The sequence below is a fragment of the Narcine bancroftii genome, chromosome 9 (assembly GCF_036971445.1).
Source record: "Narcine bancroftii isolate sNarBan1 chromosome 9, sNarBan1.hap1, whole genome shotgun sequence".
In the NCBI taxonomy this organism is placed as follows: Eukaryota; Metazoa; Chordata; class Chondrichthyes; order Torpediniformes; family Narcinidae; genus Narcine; species Narcine bancroftii.
In genome coordinates this window covers 76,927,104-76,947,965 of record NC_091477.1, presented here as the reverse complement: position 1 = coordinate 76,947,965, position 20,862 = coordinate 76,927,104, and the positions used below count along the sequence as shown (strand labels likewise).

General features: G+C 39.2%; 2 protein-coding genes across 7 annotated transcripts in view; both read right to left on the bottom strand.

Annotated features, from left to right (window-relative positions):
* Window positions 1-7,312, bottom strand: part of LOC138742310 (rho guanine nucleotide exchange factor 4-like) — a 74,565-nt gene extending 67,253 nt beyond the window's left edge. For 2 of the 3 annotated variants that reach the window (XM_069896569.1, XM_069896571.1), the window contains exon 1: window positions 7,170-7,311. In XM_069896569.1, coding sequence (XP_069752670.1) covers window positions 7,170-7,247 — 78 coding nt within the window. In that variant the 5' untranslated portion in view covers window positions 7,248-7,311. Of the gene's footprint in view, window positions 1-7,169 lie in introns of all 3 variants that reach the window. The other variant, XM_069896570.1, reaches the window with a different exon arrangement.
* Window positions 7,313-16,253: 8,941 nt separating this feature from the next.
* The window catches only part of LOC138742309 (rho guanine nucleotide exchange factor 9-like), a 45,125-nt gene continuing 40,516 nt past the window's right edge, over window positions 16,254-20,862 (bottom strand). For all 4 annotated transcript variants that reach the window (XM_069896567.1, XM_069896566.1, XM_069896565.1 and 1 more), the window contains one exon: window positions 16,254-16,724. In XM_069896567.1, coding sequence (XP_069752668.1) covers window positions 16,591-16,724 — 134 coding nt within the window. In that variant the 3' untranslated portion in view covers window positions 16,254-16,590. The remainder of the gene's footprint in view (window positions 16,725-20,862) is intronic.

Sequence of the window (20,862 nt, the reverse complement as noted above, 5' to 3'; positions counted from 1 at the left end):
TACTGCTACTCCTATCTTTTGATGTTCTTGCTATGATTCAGCATTTGTGTTTCAGGAGGTTATTCCTAATGCTTTGTTAATAGCAATTCACAGGAATTAATGCAAATAAAGCTGTGTGATAATGTCACATCACATCTACTGCATTCTGGCTGGTTGCATTACTGTCTGGAATGGAGGCTCCAACTCTCAGGACAGGAGTGAACTCCAGAAGGTTGTTAACTCGGCATGCAACATCACATTGGGGATATCTACATGAGGCGATGTCTTAAAAAAGGTAGCCTCTATCCTCAAAGAACCCCACCACCCTCTTCACTCTACTACCATCGGGTAAAGGGTACAGGAGCCTAAAGTTGAACACTCAGCAGCACAAGGACAGTTTCTTCCCTTAGGTTGCTAAATAGTCAATGAATCAGACACTGCCTTACTTTTTGTGCACTTTTTTTTTTATTTGTAGTAATGTCATAACATGGTTATAATTATGAATGTTTGCTCCATGACCCTGCTGCAAAACACCAAATTTCATGACTCGTTCATGGCAATAAATTCTGATTCTGATTCTGAATTGAGTAAGCTTATATTTGCCCATTCCTCATCAGCTATTTATTGCCAGCTGTACTGTGTTGAGTGTTTCTTCCTTAATAAATAAAGGATCCACTTTATTCTTTTCTTTTCTTTTAGTAATCCTAAAAATTCTCATTCCTTTGCCAAATGCAACTAATTCTAATCAACTCTAGTAATTTCCAGAACCAATATAACTTCAGTGATCATATCAAAAGTATCCCTGCTGATTCATGTCCGATAATCAGAAGGGTATTACCCTTTCTTGGAGAGAAACAAGAGGTCAGATCTGTTATATTTATGTGTGATTTGCCACAGAAGAACCACACGGGTCAATTTGTAGAATTACGTTGGCTAATTATTGTTGGCGGGCTGGAACTAGAGACATGGGATAAAGGTTTAAAGGGAAAGTTAGTGGGGGGTTTTCTTTGTACAGAGAGTAAGTGGTGAGAGTACAGAATGAGCTGGTGAATGTAGGCTCAATTTTGGCATTTAGGAAAAAATTTGCATAGGTACATGGATGGGAGGGGTATGGAGGGATATGGTCCACATACAGGTCAATGGACTGAGGCAGAATAATAGTTCAGCACAGACTAGATGGGCTGAAGCATCTGTTCTGTGGTGAAGTGTTCTGTGATTCTATGGCAAGGTGATGATGTAGTGTGTAATCTATTATCCATGTATATACAACCAAAGAAAATTGTATTTGCACGTGTAGATGAAACCTGAGTGCAGTGGAACTGAATCTTAGTGTTACAGTCAAAATAGTATATTATTATTCATCATTAAAAGCTCACTCAAAATTTGATTCACAAAATACAAGAAAATGCTAATGTTTTTGGAAGTCTGCTTAATTTAGAACACACTGGCCTATTGATGTTTGGAAGACGAAAGTCACATAATCATTGGAAAATGTAATTAATAGATTTCTCAGAAAATGATATTATCAGTATAACTTGGTTCAATTATACAAAGCAAAAGGCGCTGTTGGGTAGTTTCTGAGATCAGGAGTAATTTGCGCTGATGATCTCCATGAATTAACAAAGTTCTTTTCATTTTGGTATTGGCATTGCAAAGTTTGCGGCAGGTGTGGGATTTGACAAAGTAAGAGCGAAGAGCAGAATTTCAGGCACCAAGCTACATCTGAGTGGTGAAACTTTTGGTTCTGCTTCAGGTAAGATTTGGTTCTACTAGAGCAAGGTACGATCTGGTAAAGGAGAGTCATTAGAACATGACCCAGTGTGAGCCATTGCTGGGAAAAGAGAAGAGGAAAAAACAGAAAGAGGTAAAACAAATGATTGTCTAAATATATCAACTTAAGATTCTCCTTGAAAACTTAGATGGGTTGGTTAGTTTCTGGGGTTTTTTTTAATAGTTTCCATAGATTTTCAACCTAAATTCAGCATAATTCATGGTTAGTGTTCTTTCAGAAAGCAAATCCAATGAGTTTGCGATTCCAAATGCTTAGTGCCCTCAAAGTAAATAAATTCTCCCTTATCAACAACAACTGTCAATCTTGTGACAGATTATGTTGTATTTTATATTGTGTATAGATATGTTTTAAAGGTGATAAATTGTGGCAGTTATTTTTTAGTGTAGGTCACATACAAACACTTCAGAACAGATCTCATTTAAAATATAGGAGGTCTGCTCAAGCCAGACAATCCAGCTCTGAGGCCCTTTACAAAAGCTTTAGGCAGTGCCTATAGAGACTTCATTAATAGATTGATGTTTTGAAAAACAGCAGATGAAAGAAATCAGAGGATTAGGTCCGGAACTACAGTGAAGTTGCTGGTCTAAGAGGGTCATGTGGTTTTGCAAGTGGAGAGAGTCAAACAGGCTTTTCACTGGGGGGGGGGGAGAGAGAGAGAGAGAGAGAGAGAGAGAGAGAGAGAGAGAGAGAGAGAATTCAGTTCTACAGTGCAACGGTTCAGCAGCAGCAGCAGCAGGGACTGGAACAGGACAAGCTTGTGGAAAAAAACATTTTGAAGATGGGTTATGAGTTCTTAGTTCAGCCTGGGAAAAGCCCTTGTGATCCATACAAGAGGAAAGGACTGACTGCTTAATGTTTCACTTAAAATAAGAGAAACAAAAAGGAACTTTGTGATGACCTGAAAGAAAGAGGTTATTATCTGGAAAACCCTGATGGGGCAAGTTTCTTCAACGTGGCTGATCGGAAGGAATCAGTTTGCGTCCAGCGAACAACAAATTCCTCTCTGAAAACAAACGAGAACCTTCCTGAGTGGTAACCATTTATCTTTCAAGCACCAAAGCCTGGTGAACTTCAAAAATGTTAAATTCTGTGCAAAGTATAAGAATTGCCTGCAACCAGTAAACTTGGAGGAATAAGAAGTGAGTCTGTGAATCAAAGAACTTTTCTAAACTTATTACATACATGTGTGCTTAGAATTAGAAGGGGATTAAGTTAGGTTAGTTAAGTTAATAGTAATAAATTAGAGTTTGATCCTGTTTTCATGTTTAAAGATAATTAAAATCAAATTTTGTTTAAGTAACTATTTGTCTTGGTGAATTTCTGTTGCTGCAGGGCTTTGGGGTCCTCTGGGCTTGTAACAATCTTAAAACATCTCAGCAGCTGTTTGACTTTGTGGTAAAGCATTTACCAATGCCTGAGTTGATGGCTTGTACATGTTAAGATGATAGGAACAGACCACATGACTACATGGATGCTAAACAGAAAGTAACATAACTCAAGAACCAATAGATCAGATCAAAGCTCATCTTGCCATGAAATGTAACAGAGCATGTGATGCGCTATCGAGCAGAAAGGCAGACACAAAACATAAAGTCTGTTCAACAGGCTTTATTCCAAATAAACTGGCTGTGAGAGTAGATTTGCTGGCTCTGAGACTGACCTCAAGGGGCCGGATCTAGCTTATCTCCCGGAGTGTGATTGGCAGCCGACCAGGTGGGGCTTGGTCCATTCAGATCGGCTGATATGACAGCCAGACAGGTGTTGTCTTGTCCTCCAGTACTCTTCCTGCAGGTACACAGGTTTCCCCCTGCATTAGGCTAGTGGTGTATCACCACAGAGTATTTAACAGGAGGAGGCTTCTCCCTTTGGTTCTCTCACTCAAATTATTTAGTCAAGGTTCAGGAAGTTAGGGAAACTTATGGAGCATGCAGTTTTCTTGTTCAATTCATGGCTTCTACCACCAATGGGTATACTGATGTTGAATGAATGATGATGGTCGGGTGGGTGATCAGAAAGATTCACAGGACCATAATGTGTATCCCCAAAGCTGGGATAAAGTCCCAAACTCTTACTACTATCAGATCCGATTAATGGCTATCATAAGGGAATGATAGGTGAGTATGATTCCTGCTTACAGACCAACTGTATGAGTGAATACTGAAGTTTGGAGATATTGGGACTTGGCTTCTTCAAGTATACCTAAACTCTGTCTTCTCCAAAATCCACATGGTCACGGGAATTAAAATGCCTCCCTGAGTGGAGATGGTTGAATGGCCTAAAGTGAGGATAATGGAGAAACTCTTATTTGGCATCTTATTTCTAGTTTGGTGTCATTATATGATTTATTTCAGACATTATTTTCAGTTCCTCTAAGCACATCTATTGTTTCTGTGCTTTGACAAAACCCTTTTTTTTTGTTAAATATCATGAAACTTTAAAAAAAATCTGTTCAGCCTTCTATTTTAATTTCAGTTCCCACCACACCCCAGACCCCATCCTCTGGGCCTGTGCTCCAACCCCTAGTCTTCTGCCTACATTATGTTCATATCTTGATGAAGGGTTCAAGCCCGAAATATTGGTTATCTTTATCTTTGCTATTTTAAATTTTAGGCACACAGCATGGTAACAGGCCATTTCGGCCCATGAGCCTATGCTCCCCAATTATACCTACAACCCCCAGTATGTTTTGAACGGTGGGAGGAAACCGTAGCCCTGCGAAAAACCCATGCAGACATGGGGAGGACATGCAAACACTGTGGGATTCGAGCCCCAGTCCTGATCCCTGGTGCGATAGCAGCTACGTTAACCATACCATCTCTGAAGATATACAAAGTACACTGTTTGACCTGCCAAGTTTCTCCAGCATTGTATGTTTTACTTCCATTCCCATCCTTCCCTGTTCCCAATATGTTGTTCATTGCTTTGTTTATGTTTAATATCCATTCTGATGGATGACATTAACTCCATTTCCTCTTCTCCATTTCTTCTTTTTTTCCAAATTCCTGGCCCACTGGATATTTCCAGCATCATCTGCTTATTCCTGGCTCTATCAGTATTTTGTTTTTTTTGTAAATTGCATGAATTTGAATGATCTTGTTGCCTTTGAACTAGAATATAAAACGTGATATCAATGAAACTTAAGGTGATGATCTGCTTTCCTGCATTGATCCTTGCTTTCTGATCATGACTCTTGCCTGTGCGACATTGTGTTTAATTTTCATTGGAATCTTCTCCAATTCTTCTTCCAATTCTTTAGGGCTTGACTTGAAAATAAAACGAAAGTAAATGATGTTTTAGCATCAAAAATATACTCCTCTTATTTAAATTTGGGATTGCAATAAAATCAAGACTTCTCTCACTTCAATCTCATTAAACAATTGTTTGTTACCAATAGATATTACGGCCTACATTTCCCCATAAGTACCCCACCTATGATGAGATAACTTCAAGGAAGTTAGTCCCTGAGAGTCTATTCTCCATCTTCCAGGTGACCTTCTTCAAAGAAAAATATTGTCTGGAGCACCAAGAGCCATCCCAAGGATCTCAGAGTGTACGACTGTCTCAAATTTGGTGGCAAAATCCAAGAGAAATGAGTGCTGCCAGGAATATCTGCATGTAGTACTCCTAATCAGAGCTACCATACCAGTCAATGTATTCAACTGTGTCTTCACTGGGTTTCACAATCTTTGGAGAACCTCTGGACAGATTGAAGGCAAATGACCGGAGGCTCCGGGCATTATTGCTTAGTGCTTGTAGAATTTAATGACCTTACATACAATACCATACTGTGTATTCGTATCAAATAGCTGGGATTGTTCTTCCTTGATCAGCAAAGAAAGGATATGTTTATAATCACGAAGGGTCCTGATTGAAGAAAGTAGGTTGTTTCTATGAGCTTGTCAATTTGTGACCAGATCAAAACACATTAGCAAAGAAGTCAAGGAGAAATAAGGGATATATTTTTACACAGGAAATTGCTATGATCTGAAAGGTTAATGCAAGCAAATTCATTAATAGATTTCAAAAGGAAATTAGATAAGTACACAGGACTATGGAATGAGCAGGGAGAGAAGTATAATTGGATCATTCTAGGTGTAAAGAACTAGATAATCTTTTTCCTGTGAAAGAGCAGATGTGTGATGGCTCCCCAGCACGCCAAACAGATGAGGGTAGATACATTCAAGTGGGGATGTTTCAAACTAAGTGGCACTCTCAGGATAAGAGTTGGCCATTTTGAATGAAGATGGGTAGGAAATTCTCCTCTTAGGATTAATCCCAGAGGTCCATCAATATTTTTCATGTTTATCAAGAAAGTTCTCATTTAATTCATTATTCACTCTCTTTACCTTTTAGATTTTTGCTGTCTAATCAGTTAAGATGTTAATCTTTGAAGGAACCATAATATAGCTTTGCTTGCTTGATGGCTGCTTGTAAGAAATTGAAAGTAATTGTTGTCACATGCACCAAGATCCAGTAAAAAATCTTTGTTTTGCATGCAATACACAAGACAACTCATACATCAGGTTGTGTATTAATAAACAAACAAAAAAACAATAATTCGGTGTATAGCGAAAGTACAAAAACATAGTGCTGAGTATAGAGAAAATTACAATTTAAACAGTGCAAGGGTTTTACCATTTGGCCGTAAGAGTCTGAAAACAGCAGAAAACAATCTGTCCTTGAAGCTGGAGCATTATTATTTCAAGCAATTGTATCTTCTCCCCAATACAAGTGAGGAAAAGAGAGTATGATCAGAGTGGAAAGGGTCCGTTAATGCATCAGCAGCTTTCTTGAGACACAAGGAGATATCGGCAGCATCAATTGAAGTGTGGTTTGATTTGTGTGATGTCCTGAACAGTGATACATTTGTTGCAAGTTGCTGAGTCATTCACTTACCAGTTGCTGCCTCTGGTGTTCCCGCTTCCCTTCCCAACCGTTGCCACATCACCCCAACAGCTCCCAAGGCTTCTATCCCTGTCTGAAAATTGTGTGGTCTCTCCTCTTTTTTAAAACCTTTCCTAGTTCTTGAAGGTATTCTGGGATTGGTTAAAATGATGAATTTCATTTAAAATGTAACATAAGGCATATTAATGAGAGGGAATCAATCCAAAACATGAATATAGAGGTAAAGGGAACAAAAGAAATAACATTGGACATCAACCTATACATGTATAAAATAGTTTAATTCGGTGTCAAACTGACATTTTTGCCAGGAACCAATTAATAAACTTTTCACCCCTGACTACATCTCTCAAATAATTTCAGCGTTCATGTCTGTCCTTGGTCTATTCTCAATCTAGTTGTTTCCCTAGCAACTGTATAGTTTCCATTTCATCTTACAAACACAATGTAAGGAAAAAATCAAGAAGCGAATCGATTTGCCCTCCAATTTACTCACAATGATCATTTTGCTCTTGTTGTGTTCCATCTTATTAGAAGTCAGCTTGAATATATTGAAAGCCCCCTTTTTAAGCATTGACTAATGAACATGAGATGAGAAAAAGCTTTGATGCTGCGATTATACTAACAGGAAGTGATTTCAGGGTAATTGTGTCAAACCAATTTTCAAGGTTTACAGATGTGAATATTGTGTCACAATACCTCACTATTGTGACATGTCACATTTATAATTTGAGTGAGAATGACTCAGTTGTAAAACTGAACTGTGGCTAATCATTGACTTCTAATTTAATTGGATTGTCAAATTTAAATGTGTGGTTGTTCGTCACTCATTCTTGAGTAAGACCGTGGCATCTTGTATATAGTGTGGTGATGTGCATGAGGCTGACTGATTAAAGTAATTTGGATTTGCAAGCTTTATTTCAAACTGGTGACTGTGTTGTAGGGATGTTGTGGTTCTTGATCTTTAAGGGTTTCTTTTCTTCATTGATTCCTCCATTTTAGCTTCGTCATCATTCTTTTTATGTGTGAATGCCAACAGGACAATGCAATGCTTGTTCCCAGGGGCCTGTCAACATGTTCGAAGAGAGTCTTTAAGTCTATTTTTGGTGATGTTACCCTCAATCAGTTATTAGTTAAATAAATGACCACGGCAGTTAATTTTATGCTGCCAATGGGAAACATTTAAATAGACCCATTAAACCTTCATAGTACAGGGATATTAATGACATCAGTCATCAACATTCAAGATTTCTGATATCATAGATTCCAGAGCTTCTGTGTGATTCCATATGGCTGACCAATGTTTACTCATGTAATAACAGGATTGTTTTTATTTAGAGAACATAATCAGGGTGACTAAGAGAGCACATTTCATGAGCACAAGCTTCACACTTCTATTTTTCAGTGAAAACTGTAAATCAGTAACCTTTTAACCATGCATCTTATTTTCAGTTACTTTCCTTAACTTTCAGAATGGGTCACAAGATGGTAAGATGTTTGTGACTGGGATTCATTTCTTTTTTAAATTTAGACATACACCAGGGTTACAGGCCATTTTGGCCCATGAGTCTGAGCCACCCAATCTACATCCCATTAGCCTACACTCCCAGTACTTTCCGAAAGGTGGGAGGAAACCGAAAGCACCGGGGAAAACACACTCAGACACAGGGAAGATGTACAAACTCCTTACAGACAGCGTGGTATTCGAACCCTGGTCCCAATCGCTGGTGCTGCGGCAGTGTTACACAAACTACTATGCCAACCATGAAGGTGTTGTGCTAACCACTGAATAGCTGGCCCTAGTAAGGTGCACGATGGGAGGGAAAGCTGCAATACTAGAGTTAGCGACATGGACATCTAAAAGTTCAAAGATCTGTGGTATGGGAAGTGGCTTCATTGTTTTCCTCTTGTGTTTGAGAACTCTCAAATGGATGGGGCTTAACAATAATGTGAAGGTTCACCACTTTGTAGCAGAAGATCCAGTGTGTCAATGCACTGACATTAATTTTGTTTAAATTAGATACCAGAGACATCTATGTACAACATGACCAAATAAGGAGTCCAGAAGCCATCAGGTCATAGTCCAACAAAATGTTGCTTTTTATTGACTGAAGCCAAAGGTTCCAATGGGAACTAGTTTCTACCCTGTCACTTCTATCTCACCATGTGCTCCTTTGTGTTTTTTTTCCCAGTAATGACATAGGACCTTCACAAACCCGCATCCTTAGAATGCTCAGCAGCGGGAGGTCGACATTAGCTAGCTGGTTGCTGGTGGTGGGTGTCGCTGAATTAAAGCAAAGGTTTAATTTGTTTAATTAAAGCAAAGGTTTCAAATGTTTAGTGAGAATTAGTACTTTGCTGATGAAAAGTAATGCTGATAGAGTTCTTGCTCATGCATTTGTGCTTCATGAGGGGACCGTGTGTTATATTAGATATTATTGCTAAGACATTGGATTTCACCCTTTATTGGTGCATCTTGCGTGGAGTCCTCACACACAGATTTTTTTTTTACATTGGACAGGGGAAATAAGATCAATATTATAGTAATTTGTCCTCAGATCATGGTGACCTGAGAAGTTTATGATGGTTCCAGTGAAGTTGTCGATAACATCACTCAATTGAAAGCAGTTTCTATTAACCTGCAAAACAACCTTCATGAGAAGGACATGAGTCCTGAAAGGCACATTCCCTATAACAGCCTGGATCCAACAATATATATTATTGCTGCTATTGAGGAGAGTGTTGATGGAATGGAAGCCTCGATCATTTATTAATTTGGTACGGTCATGCACGGACTTTAAGCTGTGAAAGCAACAATATTTGAAGTGCTGGGGAATTCCAGTGCCTAAAATGTTTATCGTTGCAATTTCAATGAAATTGAAAGTATAAATGAATTTATTGCTCTGTATCGTTCATCATTCATCACAGGTCAAGTCATCGCTGCAAGAATAGACTGCCCAAGTAACTTCTCTATGCTGCGCTCTTCAGAAAAGTTCTCATATTCTTGGAGGAAGGAGAAGGAGAACACAGATAGCAGTGAAGAGAGGCCCTCCTCGATGGTTGATCTGAGTGTGCCTGAAGTTAACATGAGGACTTGGATGCACTTGAAAAAGGCGGTATCTAAACAAGTCAAGATTTCATCAAAGTCCTTTGAACAAAATCATCAGTACCATCTTTGCTTACATGACCTGCTGAGCATTTCTACTTTTTACGTTTGTGACTTCATCCATCTGAATAGTTTATTAATGTATATGGACATAGTTAAGATGCCTTTAAAAACTATTGAGCTTCCAAAGTCTTTCAGGATATTCCAGGGCTATTACTTACAGTACTACAAGCTTACTCGCTTCTCAGAGTCCACTCTGCTTTGTTGGGTTTGGGCGGGAGCTGGGTGGGAGGGGCTATGGTGTTGGTTTCTACCTGGCCCTTCACATTCTGAAGATGTTCTGGTGGGCAGGTAGGATCCATGGGGAGATGGCTGGATCAAGGACATTTATCAATGTCAGCACCCCAACCATTCGGTAAGATGCAATTGCAAAGAGCACTCAAAGAGTACACCCTCTACCTAAATTCAATAGCTTCTTCATGCTTTTCCTATGTGAGGTCAGAGGATAATGGTATTGCTGGTGGTCAGGATTTTCCACTGTTTCTTCTGTTGGTCTTGACTCTCACTGCTTCTTGATATCTTTACAATTTCTGATGGCTGGGGGAGAATCCAGGGCTTCAACCTGGCCTGAACGACTAGATGCTGGCAATCAATCAAAACTATTCACACAGCAACACCACTTAAGTATTAAATGCACTGTAATCTCAGGTTCACAACAACATTAATTTTATTACCATATGTTGCAGAGATCATTTAGGATTACTGTCTATTGCACATAGTGGTGAAAACACAGAAGCAGATGAGGAAGCATGCAGGATGGAGATAAATCAGCTAGTTGAGTGGTGTCACAACAACCTAACACTCAATGTTAGCAAAGCCAAGGAGCTGATTGTGGACTTCAGGAGGGGGGAATCAGAAGAACACAAACAAGTTCTCATCAAGGGGGTCAGCAGTGGAAAGGGTTAAGAGCTTTGAGTTCGTGGGTGTCAACATCCCTGAAGATCTGCTCTGGGGCCTCCAAGTCAATGCAATAATAAGGAAGGCTTCATGAGAAGTTTGAGGAGATTAGGTATTTCTCCTAGGACTCTTGCAAATTTCTACAGGTGTACTGTGGAGAACATTCTGAGTGGTTGCATCACTGTTTAATATGGAGGTGTCAATGCACAGGGCAGAAAATACTACAGAGAGTTGTGAACTCAGCCAGCATCATCATCGGCATCAGTCTTCACTCCATTGAAGACATTCTCAAAAGGCAGAGTCTTAAGAAAGCAGCCTCTACCCTCAGGGACCCCCAGGCCATGCCCTCTTCACATTGCTGCCTTCAGGAAGGAGGTACAGGAGCCTGAAGATGAACACCCAACGGCACAAGGACTGCATCTTCCCCTCTGCCATCAGATTTCTGAATGGACAATGAACCACAGACATACCTTACTTTCTCTTTGCATTAATTAATTTATTTTAAATGTAATTTATCGAAATATTTGTACTGTGTTGCTACTGCTAAACAATGAATTTTGTGACATGTTCATGACAATAAATTCTGATTCTGATTTCATTATTAAATAAAAGCAGTTACATGTAATAGAAATCTATGGAATCAATGGTTTTATCTCAAGGAAACATCCCTTTGGCTGATTTCTCCATGCTGATCAAGTTGTCTTAAGTCAGTCACATTCAGTTCATTCCCTCTAAACCTTATCTATCCAAGTACTGCTCAAGTTTTCTTTTAAATGTTTCTGTTCTACCACTTCTTCCGGCAGCTCATTCCACATACACACCATCCTTTGTATGAAAAGGCTGCCCCACAGGTCCCTTTTAAATCTTTCCCCTCTCATCTTAAAGTGATGCCGTCTCTCATTTGAGATTCCTCTACCTTACAAAAAAGACTGTGATTATTTAACTTATTTACACCCATCATGATTTTTTAAACCTCTATAAGGTCCTTCCGTCAGCTTCTGATGCTCCAATCAGAGGTTCCAGCCCCTTCAATTCTCCTCAACAAGGGGTCATGCAGCATAGAAACAGGCTCTTTGGCTCAATTTGACTATAACTGACAGGTCCCATTCATTGTATCCTTCTCAACCAATGGTTCTCAACTTTTTTCTTTCCACTCACATACCACTTCAAGTAATCCCTGTGCCATAGGTGCTCTGTGATTAGTAAGGGATTGCTTCAGGTGGTATGTGGGTGGAAAGAAAAAGTTTGAAAACCACTGTTTTAATTGTATCTAATTGACTCGTTATGTGCACAGGTTCAGAACTCCAAAGGAAATGGGCCAATGACAATTTTCTCAAGCCAAATATTTCAGTAACAATTGGGTCTAGAGCAGTGATTCTCAACCTTCCCTTCCCACTCACATACCACCTTAAGCTATCCCTTACTAATCACAGAGCACCAATGGCATAGGGATTACTTAAAGTGCAGGAGATAAGAATAGAGAAAGAAACATGAGCAAGAGAGGAAAGAGTCAAAGATGAGAAAAGGTGGCAGAAAAATGTGAAAACCTATTATTAGTAACTGGAATACTTTAAGATAATTACTCATAGGCCAATATCCCACGTTCCCACTATTGAACGCCATGAGCAGTCAGTTACCAATATCATATTTCAGCAATTGTGTGCATCTGCTCAGTAATTTAGAAGAAGCTGTGAAGTACCGAGGATACTGTCAGGAGTTTTGCCATCCTTTTCCTACCTAACCCGGGCCAAAGAGTCTTCATCTGGCCATTAATTTATTTGTCAAACAGCCTAGATCTGTATTGACTTATGCTCAATACCTTTGCTGGAAGGACTGGCGGTTAGGAAATTTATCCACATATCACACCCGTGTTGAGTGCTGTGCCATTGATTCAAGTTCAAAATCAATATTGCAATGCACGCCTAACTTCATGGGACTTATAAAACAGAATGCTGAATGTATTGGCAAAATGACTGCCTGCAAAGTGCTTAAGTACACAAGAGTGTCATCAATCCTTTTGTAATGCTTAATTGATGGATCGCCAGCAAAATTGAATCAGCAAAATGTAATTAATCTGATGTAACACAATTAATAGCCAGTGTGGAATGCTCACACTCATTATATGAGTCCCAGTCTGTATCTGATGAGTTGGTTTCAGCTTTGTCGTCAGTGTCCCACAATAAATCATCAATTGCACAAGAGATACCACACTTTTTAAACGATTTTATCACGGTCTCTACTTTAAATTTGTCCTAAGTCTTAAGCATGAAGTTACACAGCATAGCAAGTGATGCAGTACTCATTGCCCCCGTCTTTTGTAAATGACCTTTTTGCACTCGAGATCCATGTATTCTATTCCTCGCGCACATGGTCTTTGAATGGCTTGTTCAAGCAGACATTGAGAGGTTGCAATGTAGACATCAAAACACCCAGGATAAACACCATGTAGATACTATGTAGTGCTAATCTACTTTTAGTGTTCTCAGTTAAGTGGACACAAAACATATCCCAGACCAGCAAACTCCATTCTTTGTGTAAACTGCCTGGCTTCCTGTTCCGCACATTGTCTATCCATAGTTTCATCCATCCATCCTTTTTCATGAAAATGTACAAAAATTCCTGCAGGGAATTTCATTTTCAGTTTAATTGGTTTGCAAAGTTTTAACACCTTTCCATTCCACTGTTCTAATGCCTATCATGTCAAAATTCATGAGGGTTTTGTCCATGTTTCTGATATTTGCCAATGCAAACTGGTGTTACTGCCGGTTCCGTATAATAAACTGTGAAAACTTGCAACTTTATGATCAAGATCTTTTGGTAGTTTCTGTGCAATTTTTTTGTTTTTTGGCATAATACCAGATTTTTCCTGTTCATGAAACGATTGCACCAGCATCAAAATCATCACTGAGGCCTGGATGAGACTTGGCCCACTGCAGTGCAAATGTTCTTAATTTATTTTGGGTGACTATGTAGCAATCTTGCCACTGTTCACATACTCATTCTGCAACGTGATTTTACAACTCTAGTCAATGAGTGATTCCTTTTCTCAAAGAACATTGCCTTTTTGGTATTTTTCTTAAAGTCTCTTCTTTCTTCCTCCAATCACTTACCAACTTCTCATGTGCATCAAATTTTCTTGCAGCAGTACAGTTGTTGGTTTTCATGGGCCTTTTCTATCACTTTCAACTTAAAGCTCACTTCATATTTTCATCATGTGTCACATTGTGTCGATGGACCCTTCACGATAGCAATCACCCCCAGCCGATGCCCAGCAGATCAATCTGCATGATCTATGGGGATTGATGTATACACCGGTCAATGGCCCATCTCAGGCATCACGAGCTTTTGGGGTAGAATTATATGCCGGTCAATTTGGCATCTCGGGCAGCCAGAAAATCAGGGGTCGACTTATGTGTTAGATGTACTATAAAACCTTTAAAATGAGGCTAAAAAGGCTGGGGGTGGTCAGCTTATACACCAGTCAACTTAAACACTGAAATATACGGTACTCTTGTGGTGAACTTCTGAACCTCCAGATTCTTCTAATTGCTACATGTCACATTTCACAGCTAATCCTTGCATATTCAAAATCAAATTTGTACTCTAATCACAAAGAATTAATTTCATTCTCCTTCAGCTAAAAGAAGATTGCTGCTTTTAGCATAATTAACTCAGATTATGGCTTCCCAGAGTTTCAAGAAGTAATACATATGTGTGTTCAAGAGTCCATATGAACCACAAGGTCAATCACTTGCCAAATGCACAACTATTATGTGACAATCCTGAGAATTCTGATTGCCAACTCCTCATCCATCAAAAAAGTTCATTTTTAGTCAGTACCTGGCAAATTACAGTGTGATGGAAGGGTGACTCATGAAATATTTCTCCTTCATCCTCTCTGCAACCCATTTTCCAAGCTCATATTGCAGAGCACAATTACAATGAGCCTAAGACCCACCAGGAAATCCTTGACCCATGATTGTTTAACATGAAGAGGAAGCTTTCAGCATGGTGCAGAGAACCTTTCCATGTACTGGGAGCACTCCGATACTCGACGCAAATGGCTGAAAACACATACCACCTCCTAAATCACTATTCATCAACTCTATCAAGTACTTTCTGCCCTAACCAAGAAGCTATCTCAGAAGCTCAGAGTGGAAGTAAATCTTCCTCAAATCTGAGGGAAAAAAGATTATGATTCAGGTGGACAATATTTTTCTCATTTGGCACTTCCTGTACTTCAATATTGACTTGTTATCTTTATTGTCTTGCATACCTCCTATCACCTCAAATCTAAAATCAACGTGAGTTTAACCCCCTTCTCTAGTCATGCAAGCATCGGAAGAGCATCTGGAAGAATACAACATCTGCACGGTTGAGAAAATAATTTCTCTTCCCTATATTGCAGATCCGAGATCTTAAGCAGAGTGACCAATAATAATTTTGGTCCATTTCAGGAAGCCCAAAATTAAAGATGTCATGCTGGGAATTTGTAACCTCAGGGTGCCAGTTCATGCAGTGGTATTGAACTGGAATTCAAAGTGCAAGCATAGTGGGTTGGATGGCACTATCAGACAAGGTGGTATCAGAGGTAGCCCCACATAGGGAATGTTGTAAGAAATAGAGTCTTATGGAAGAAAGCAGAAAGCCTTAATTGGTCCAAGGCAACATTAACGAAAATTTGAGGGCTGATTTCTGCTCAGTTTCTTCAACTTGCCAATACTGAGGCCCAAGACGATTCTTGAGCACAGTCTTTCTCTCTAAATCCACAGCAGGAAGGTCAAATGTCTATTGTATTGGGAATGACAACAGAGGCCCATGATCAGCGGCCTTCCTCCAGAGGCATGTCATATGCCAATGCCAGGGGATGAAAGGCACTTCAGGTACAAACTTTGGATCCATTTAAAATCTATTCTTCACATCTAAAGGGAAGCCAATACCATCCTGTTTGCAGTTTGTTTCTTTTTCTTTCCATGAGCGTTTTTTTCAGATGTTATCCATTCAAATATAATTGCAAGTTTTCTTAGTGTAGTCATTGTTCTAAATTGTTTCTGACCACAGCAATAAGCCAAGAGATTTTTTTTTCATGTTCATAAAGCTGGTTATGAGGGAGAATGTTTGTAACCATTATGCTGGTAGTGGTTGAAAACCTTGAGATGTAGATACACATGTGAAACTGACATTGGGTGTGATCTGCAGTGTGCGCCAAATTTACTGCCACATGAAACTCAGCAGAATAAAATATCAGGATGTGTTCATTATGGGCAACCAATCAATTGCTGGCTGTTATGCTTCATTGAGATGTGTGAGTTTTAATGATCTTTGATTACATGCTATTGCAGATTGTGTATCCCATAATGAACAGATGATTCTACCTTTAATTTAGGAATGTTAAATGAGTCCAATGTGTGTAATTAATTTAATCCTTTCTCACTAAATAATTGAAAAGTAATGTCAACATTACAGTTTGATTTCACTGCCCAAAGAAGTCATATGTAGAAATCAATGCTATAAAAATAACAGAATATTTAATTTTAATTAAAACACAAAGGAAAACTAAACTGCAATGCGGATGCCTTGAAATGACCTTGTTTATAGGAATTTTGTTGTTTCCTGATGATGACACTGTAAAATACAAATGATGGAGAGCCCGATAAAAATTAAAAATTTCTGAAGAAATTTGCTGGGCAGATGAGTTCCTTCACTCAGTACCGTATGGGTTTCAAAACTTGCCTCCACTTTCTGCTGAGATTACTGTTGTCAGTTGGAAGTGTGGCTTTGCTGGTATCCACAGGGAGCATGGCCACTGCCACGAGACTGCAAGCAGCTCCTTAGGATCACGAAGCCATGTTGTTCATTGAGCGAATATTTTATTCCTGAAATTGCGCAGGAGACTTGATTTTCTGCGCGTTGGGAGAGATAAGAAAGACAACTGTTGTTTTGTGACGGTTGAAATGTTGAGTGCTGGAAAGTCATAGTAACTATCCTCTGAAAGAGAAGAAAAAATGAAGCTTAGAGATCTCACATCAAGCAGAATATCCAGTTATTACCTCTGACCATCAACTCAAGTGAATAACGTGAGATGGTCATGTTTCAACTTTTGCAATGAATCTGAGAATAATTTCTATTGATTTTTTCACTGACTTTTCAATATTATTTGATCCAATGTCCTTTTGAAACTGACATTTCTCCCATGCTGGGAGGTATTTCACAGTTGGCTTAATAACCATAATTTTGCTGTTTTTTTTGTTGCCTTCAAGAACATAAATAAGACAAGGACTAAAGTGTTAACTTTTGGGAGTTTCTACTAATTTCATTTGCTTGAAATTCTTTGAGAAGGATCAAAATTTTAAATAGCAGTGCAGTGACAGTAGGATATGAAAAAGTTTCAAAGATTCTTTAAATTTGCTCACAAATACATTGCCATGCCCAAGATAATTAGAAAAAATATTTCATAAATGAATCTTTTAAAAGTCTTCGTCAGACCTTTAATATTAGTTTTTTTTAAAAATTGACATACAGCACAGTAACAGGCCATGCCATCCAATTTACACCGCATTAACCTACACCCCCAGTCGGCTTTGAAGGGTGGAAGGAAACCAGAGCCCCGGAGAATGTACAAACTCCTTACAGACAGTGGAGGATTTGAACCCCAGTCCAGTCCCGATCGCTGTCGCTGTAAAGATGTTGCACTAAGGTTAACACTAATTTATTAACAATGTAATCGATCATGACAAACACATAACAATGGTTTAGTGTCTTTTTAAAAAGTTTTAAACCACTTCCTAATTAGGATGATTCTTTGCAGAACCTTCACATTACAATTGCAAGTAAGGTTGAATGGGAACTAGGAGAGAAAATCACTCTCAAAATGTGTGCAGTTTTGCATAATAAAGCAGAGATCCTGTTTAATATATTCAATCAAAGCAATATGAGGTGTTCAGCATAGTGAGGTATAGAAGGAAATAAATTCAGAGTGAATTTAGCAGAGTGACCAAGCTCCTGTGGACACACATTTCAAAAGATAATCTCAAATGTTTCAACATCAATTAGTGATTTAAAGTTGAATGTGGATGGAGATACTATCAACTGGGCTTGAGATTCAGATTTCTTTCATTTTGGGTCAATATATGAGCTCAGGATGTATGTGGTTATTTGTAATGTCATCAGCAAGATGAACAAAATGGACAATGAATGGTTTTAATGACCTCCACTTTTTGGCTGTCAGTGAAGCCTGAGACTGCAGTGGAAAGGCAGTGACAGATTCATTGTGTTTTAACTTCTAGCATGTGGTATTGATTTAGGTCGTCAAGTTCCAGTGTCTAAACAATCATTTGAAGTGATATATACTTCCACATGTAGTTGTAAGTTCCAGTAGGATCCATTTTAGGGTACACAACACTGACTTCAGTGTGCAGTTCATGTTGGACAAGGAAGTGCAATATTGCATTGTGCATTACTGATGAGGAAGCTATAAAAGGCCTAACTTTGGCACAAGTTAAATATCCCCAAATGAAACAAACTGCGGAATCCTCGCTCTTTCTTTCTTAGAGAGTGTGAGATGCTGACTGCAGCAGATCCAGGTATCTGCTTGTTTAATGCCCCAGCACAATGGTGTAGCTAATCGAGCTGCTGCCTCACAGCTCCAGCAACGTCAGTCTAATCCTGACTCTTTACCCAGAGGGTGGTGAATCTGTGGAATTCATTGCCACAGAGGGCAGTAGAGGCAGGTTCATTAAATATATTTAAGAGGGAATTAGATATATTTCTTCAGTATAAGGGTATTAAAGGTTACAGAGAGAAGGCGAGGACGGGGTACTGAACTTTAAGATCAGCCATGATCTCGTTGAATGGCGGAGCAGGCTCGAAGGGTCGAATGACCTACTCCTGCTCCTATCTTCTATGTCTATGTCTATGTCTATGACTTCTAGTGCTGTCAGTTCCAGCGGGCAGTTTGCACATTCTCCCTGTGAACTCTGGCTTTTCTTCCGAACGTTCTGTGTTCTTCCAACATGCTGAAGGCATTTGGTAAATTAGGTATTAGGTAAATTGGCCAGTGTTCCCGTGTATGCAGGTAAATGTCAGTACCTGTGGGGTGGGGGGGGGGGGGGGGGAGTTGATGAGAACATGGGAGAACAAAATGATGCTGGTGTAAATAAGTGCCTCATACAAGACTCAGAGTCAGAGGACCTGTTCCTGTGCTATGACTCGATGCCAATCTTTGTCAGCAACGATGCAAACAGCCCCAGTCACATTACTTGAAGTTTCACTAGCACCAGCTTTGAGGATGAGGGACTGCAGGAGTTCCAAAAGTCCATGGCAAATAAGAAGATGTTTTTAATTGCAGCGATTTTGGAATCGCCATTTTGAGAAGGGCTGCTTTGAAGTGGATGTGCTGCTGGTGGTCAAAGTGTGGGCTATGGTGAATTCTGAGCTTTGTTGAAAAAGGCAAGCCATGTTACAGTAAGGCAAACTCTGATGTTTCTCTTTCCAAAATTTGCTAGTTTATTAAAGGGGCAGTAAAGGCAGAGAGTGGAGTGGTCTGCTCCTTCTGTCAGATGTGGACTATCAGGAAGGGGCCAGATCCCCCTGATGATTATGTTTGCAGGCAGCATCTTCAACTGCATCTCCTCCCAAACCAATTGGGGCAGAAGATGGATAAAGAACTCACACTACTTTGATGTGGGAAGTTGGACTCACACTGTCATGTTGTGCACTTTGAGTTCACACTGAGGACAGAATACACACCAAAGGTTCAATCAGACAGACGGGTGATCACCAGGAGGAACAGGCAGGCAGTTAAATGCAAAATATTTAAAAAAATTATTATGTATCCTTTTTATTTAATGCCTAATTTTAATTCAATTAAGTCTACTGTTGTTGCTGCTTCGTGTTTCTTTTAACAAACTACCTGTTCAGCTGCAAATAAGATTTGTTGTTGTTGAACCTATCAGACAATAAATGCACAATCACCTTCAAAATGAACTGCATATTGTGTGCACAAGAATGTTAAGCCTCGGCAGCCCTGAAAAATCTGGCATTGATTGTTTATAAGAAGCCGCACTCTTGGCAGGGGTGGCCAACCTTTTAATTTTTAATTTAGACATATAGCATGGCCATTTCAGCCCTCAAACCCATGCTGCCCAATTAACCTACAACCCCAGTACAAACCTGTGGGCAGAAATGGCTTCTTACCATGCTCTACATCTCAATTACAAGGTCGCCCACCTCTGCTCTAGAGCATAATTTAAAGGACACAAGAATTTCTGGCTTATGGTTTCCATATAAATCACACCTTTAAATTTTTATGGCTTTATCGCAGTTTAAAGCATGAATCCACTTGTGTTTCTAACACTCAACCAAGAGAGTCTGTAGACACTGTGATGGAGAAATTCAGCAGGTAACACAATGGCTATAGGAAGCAAAGAGTAACCATTCCAGGCCTGAGCCCTTCATCAAGGTACCTCGACAAAGAGTTCAGGGCTGAAACATTGGTTACCCTTTGCTTGCTATGAATGCAGTGTGACCTGCTAATTTTCTCCAATACCTTTGTGTATTGTACATAATTAGGGCTTGAAATGTTCAATTCAATCCAACATTACAAAAAACATTAAATGAGGTATCAGCTATTTTTCACTACATTAAATTTATGTTTTAATGAATTTTGCTTCAAGAATGCATCATCAGGGTGTCCAAATGCTTACAAAGACTACTGACCAATCGTGCCCATTTGAGAGGTTTGCTCAACGTGGGTAGAAAAGGGACAGCAAACAAAAAGACCTTGTGATGGTACAGGCCGGAAGTTTTGTTATTTTTCATTGTGCTCCGTGGAGACTGATAATTAATGTATCTTTTGAGTGGTTTATTATTTTTTTATGGAAATGGTAATGAAAACAAAAAGTTCAACTTGGATAGAACCAAAAATAAAATATGAAAAAGTCAAGGCCCAAGCACAACTATCATCTGAAAGTTATCTGTGGATTCACTCAATTCGTGCTCATACTTGTTGAAATAACTATCCAAAGCTTTAGTATTTTAATCTATAGCATATAGCTCATCCAGAGGAAGAGTAAAGAAGTAGTTAAAATAAAGGGCCTTATTTCAACCCGCTAACAAATACTCTTAC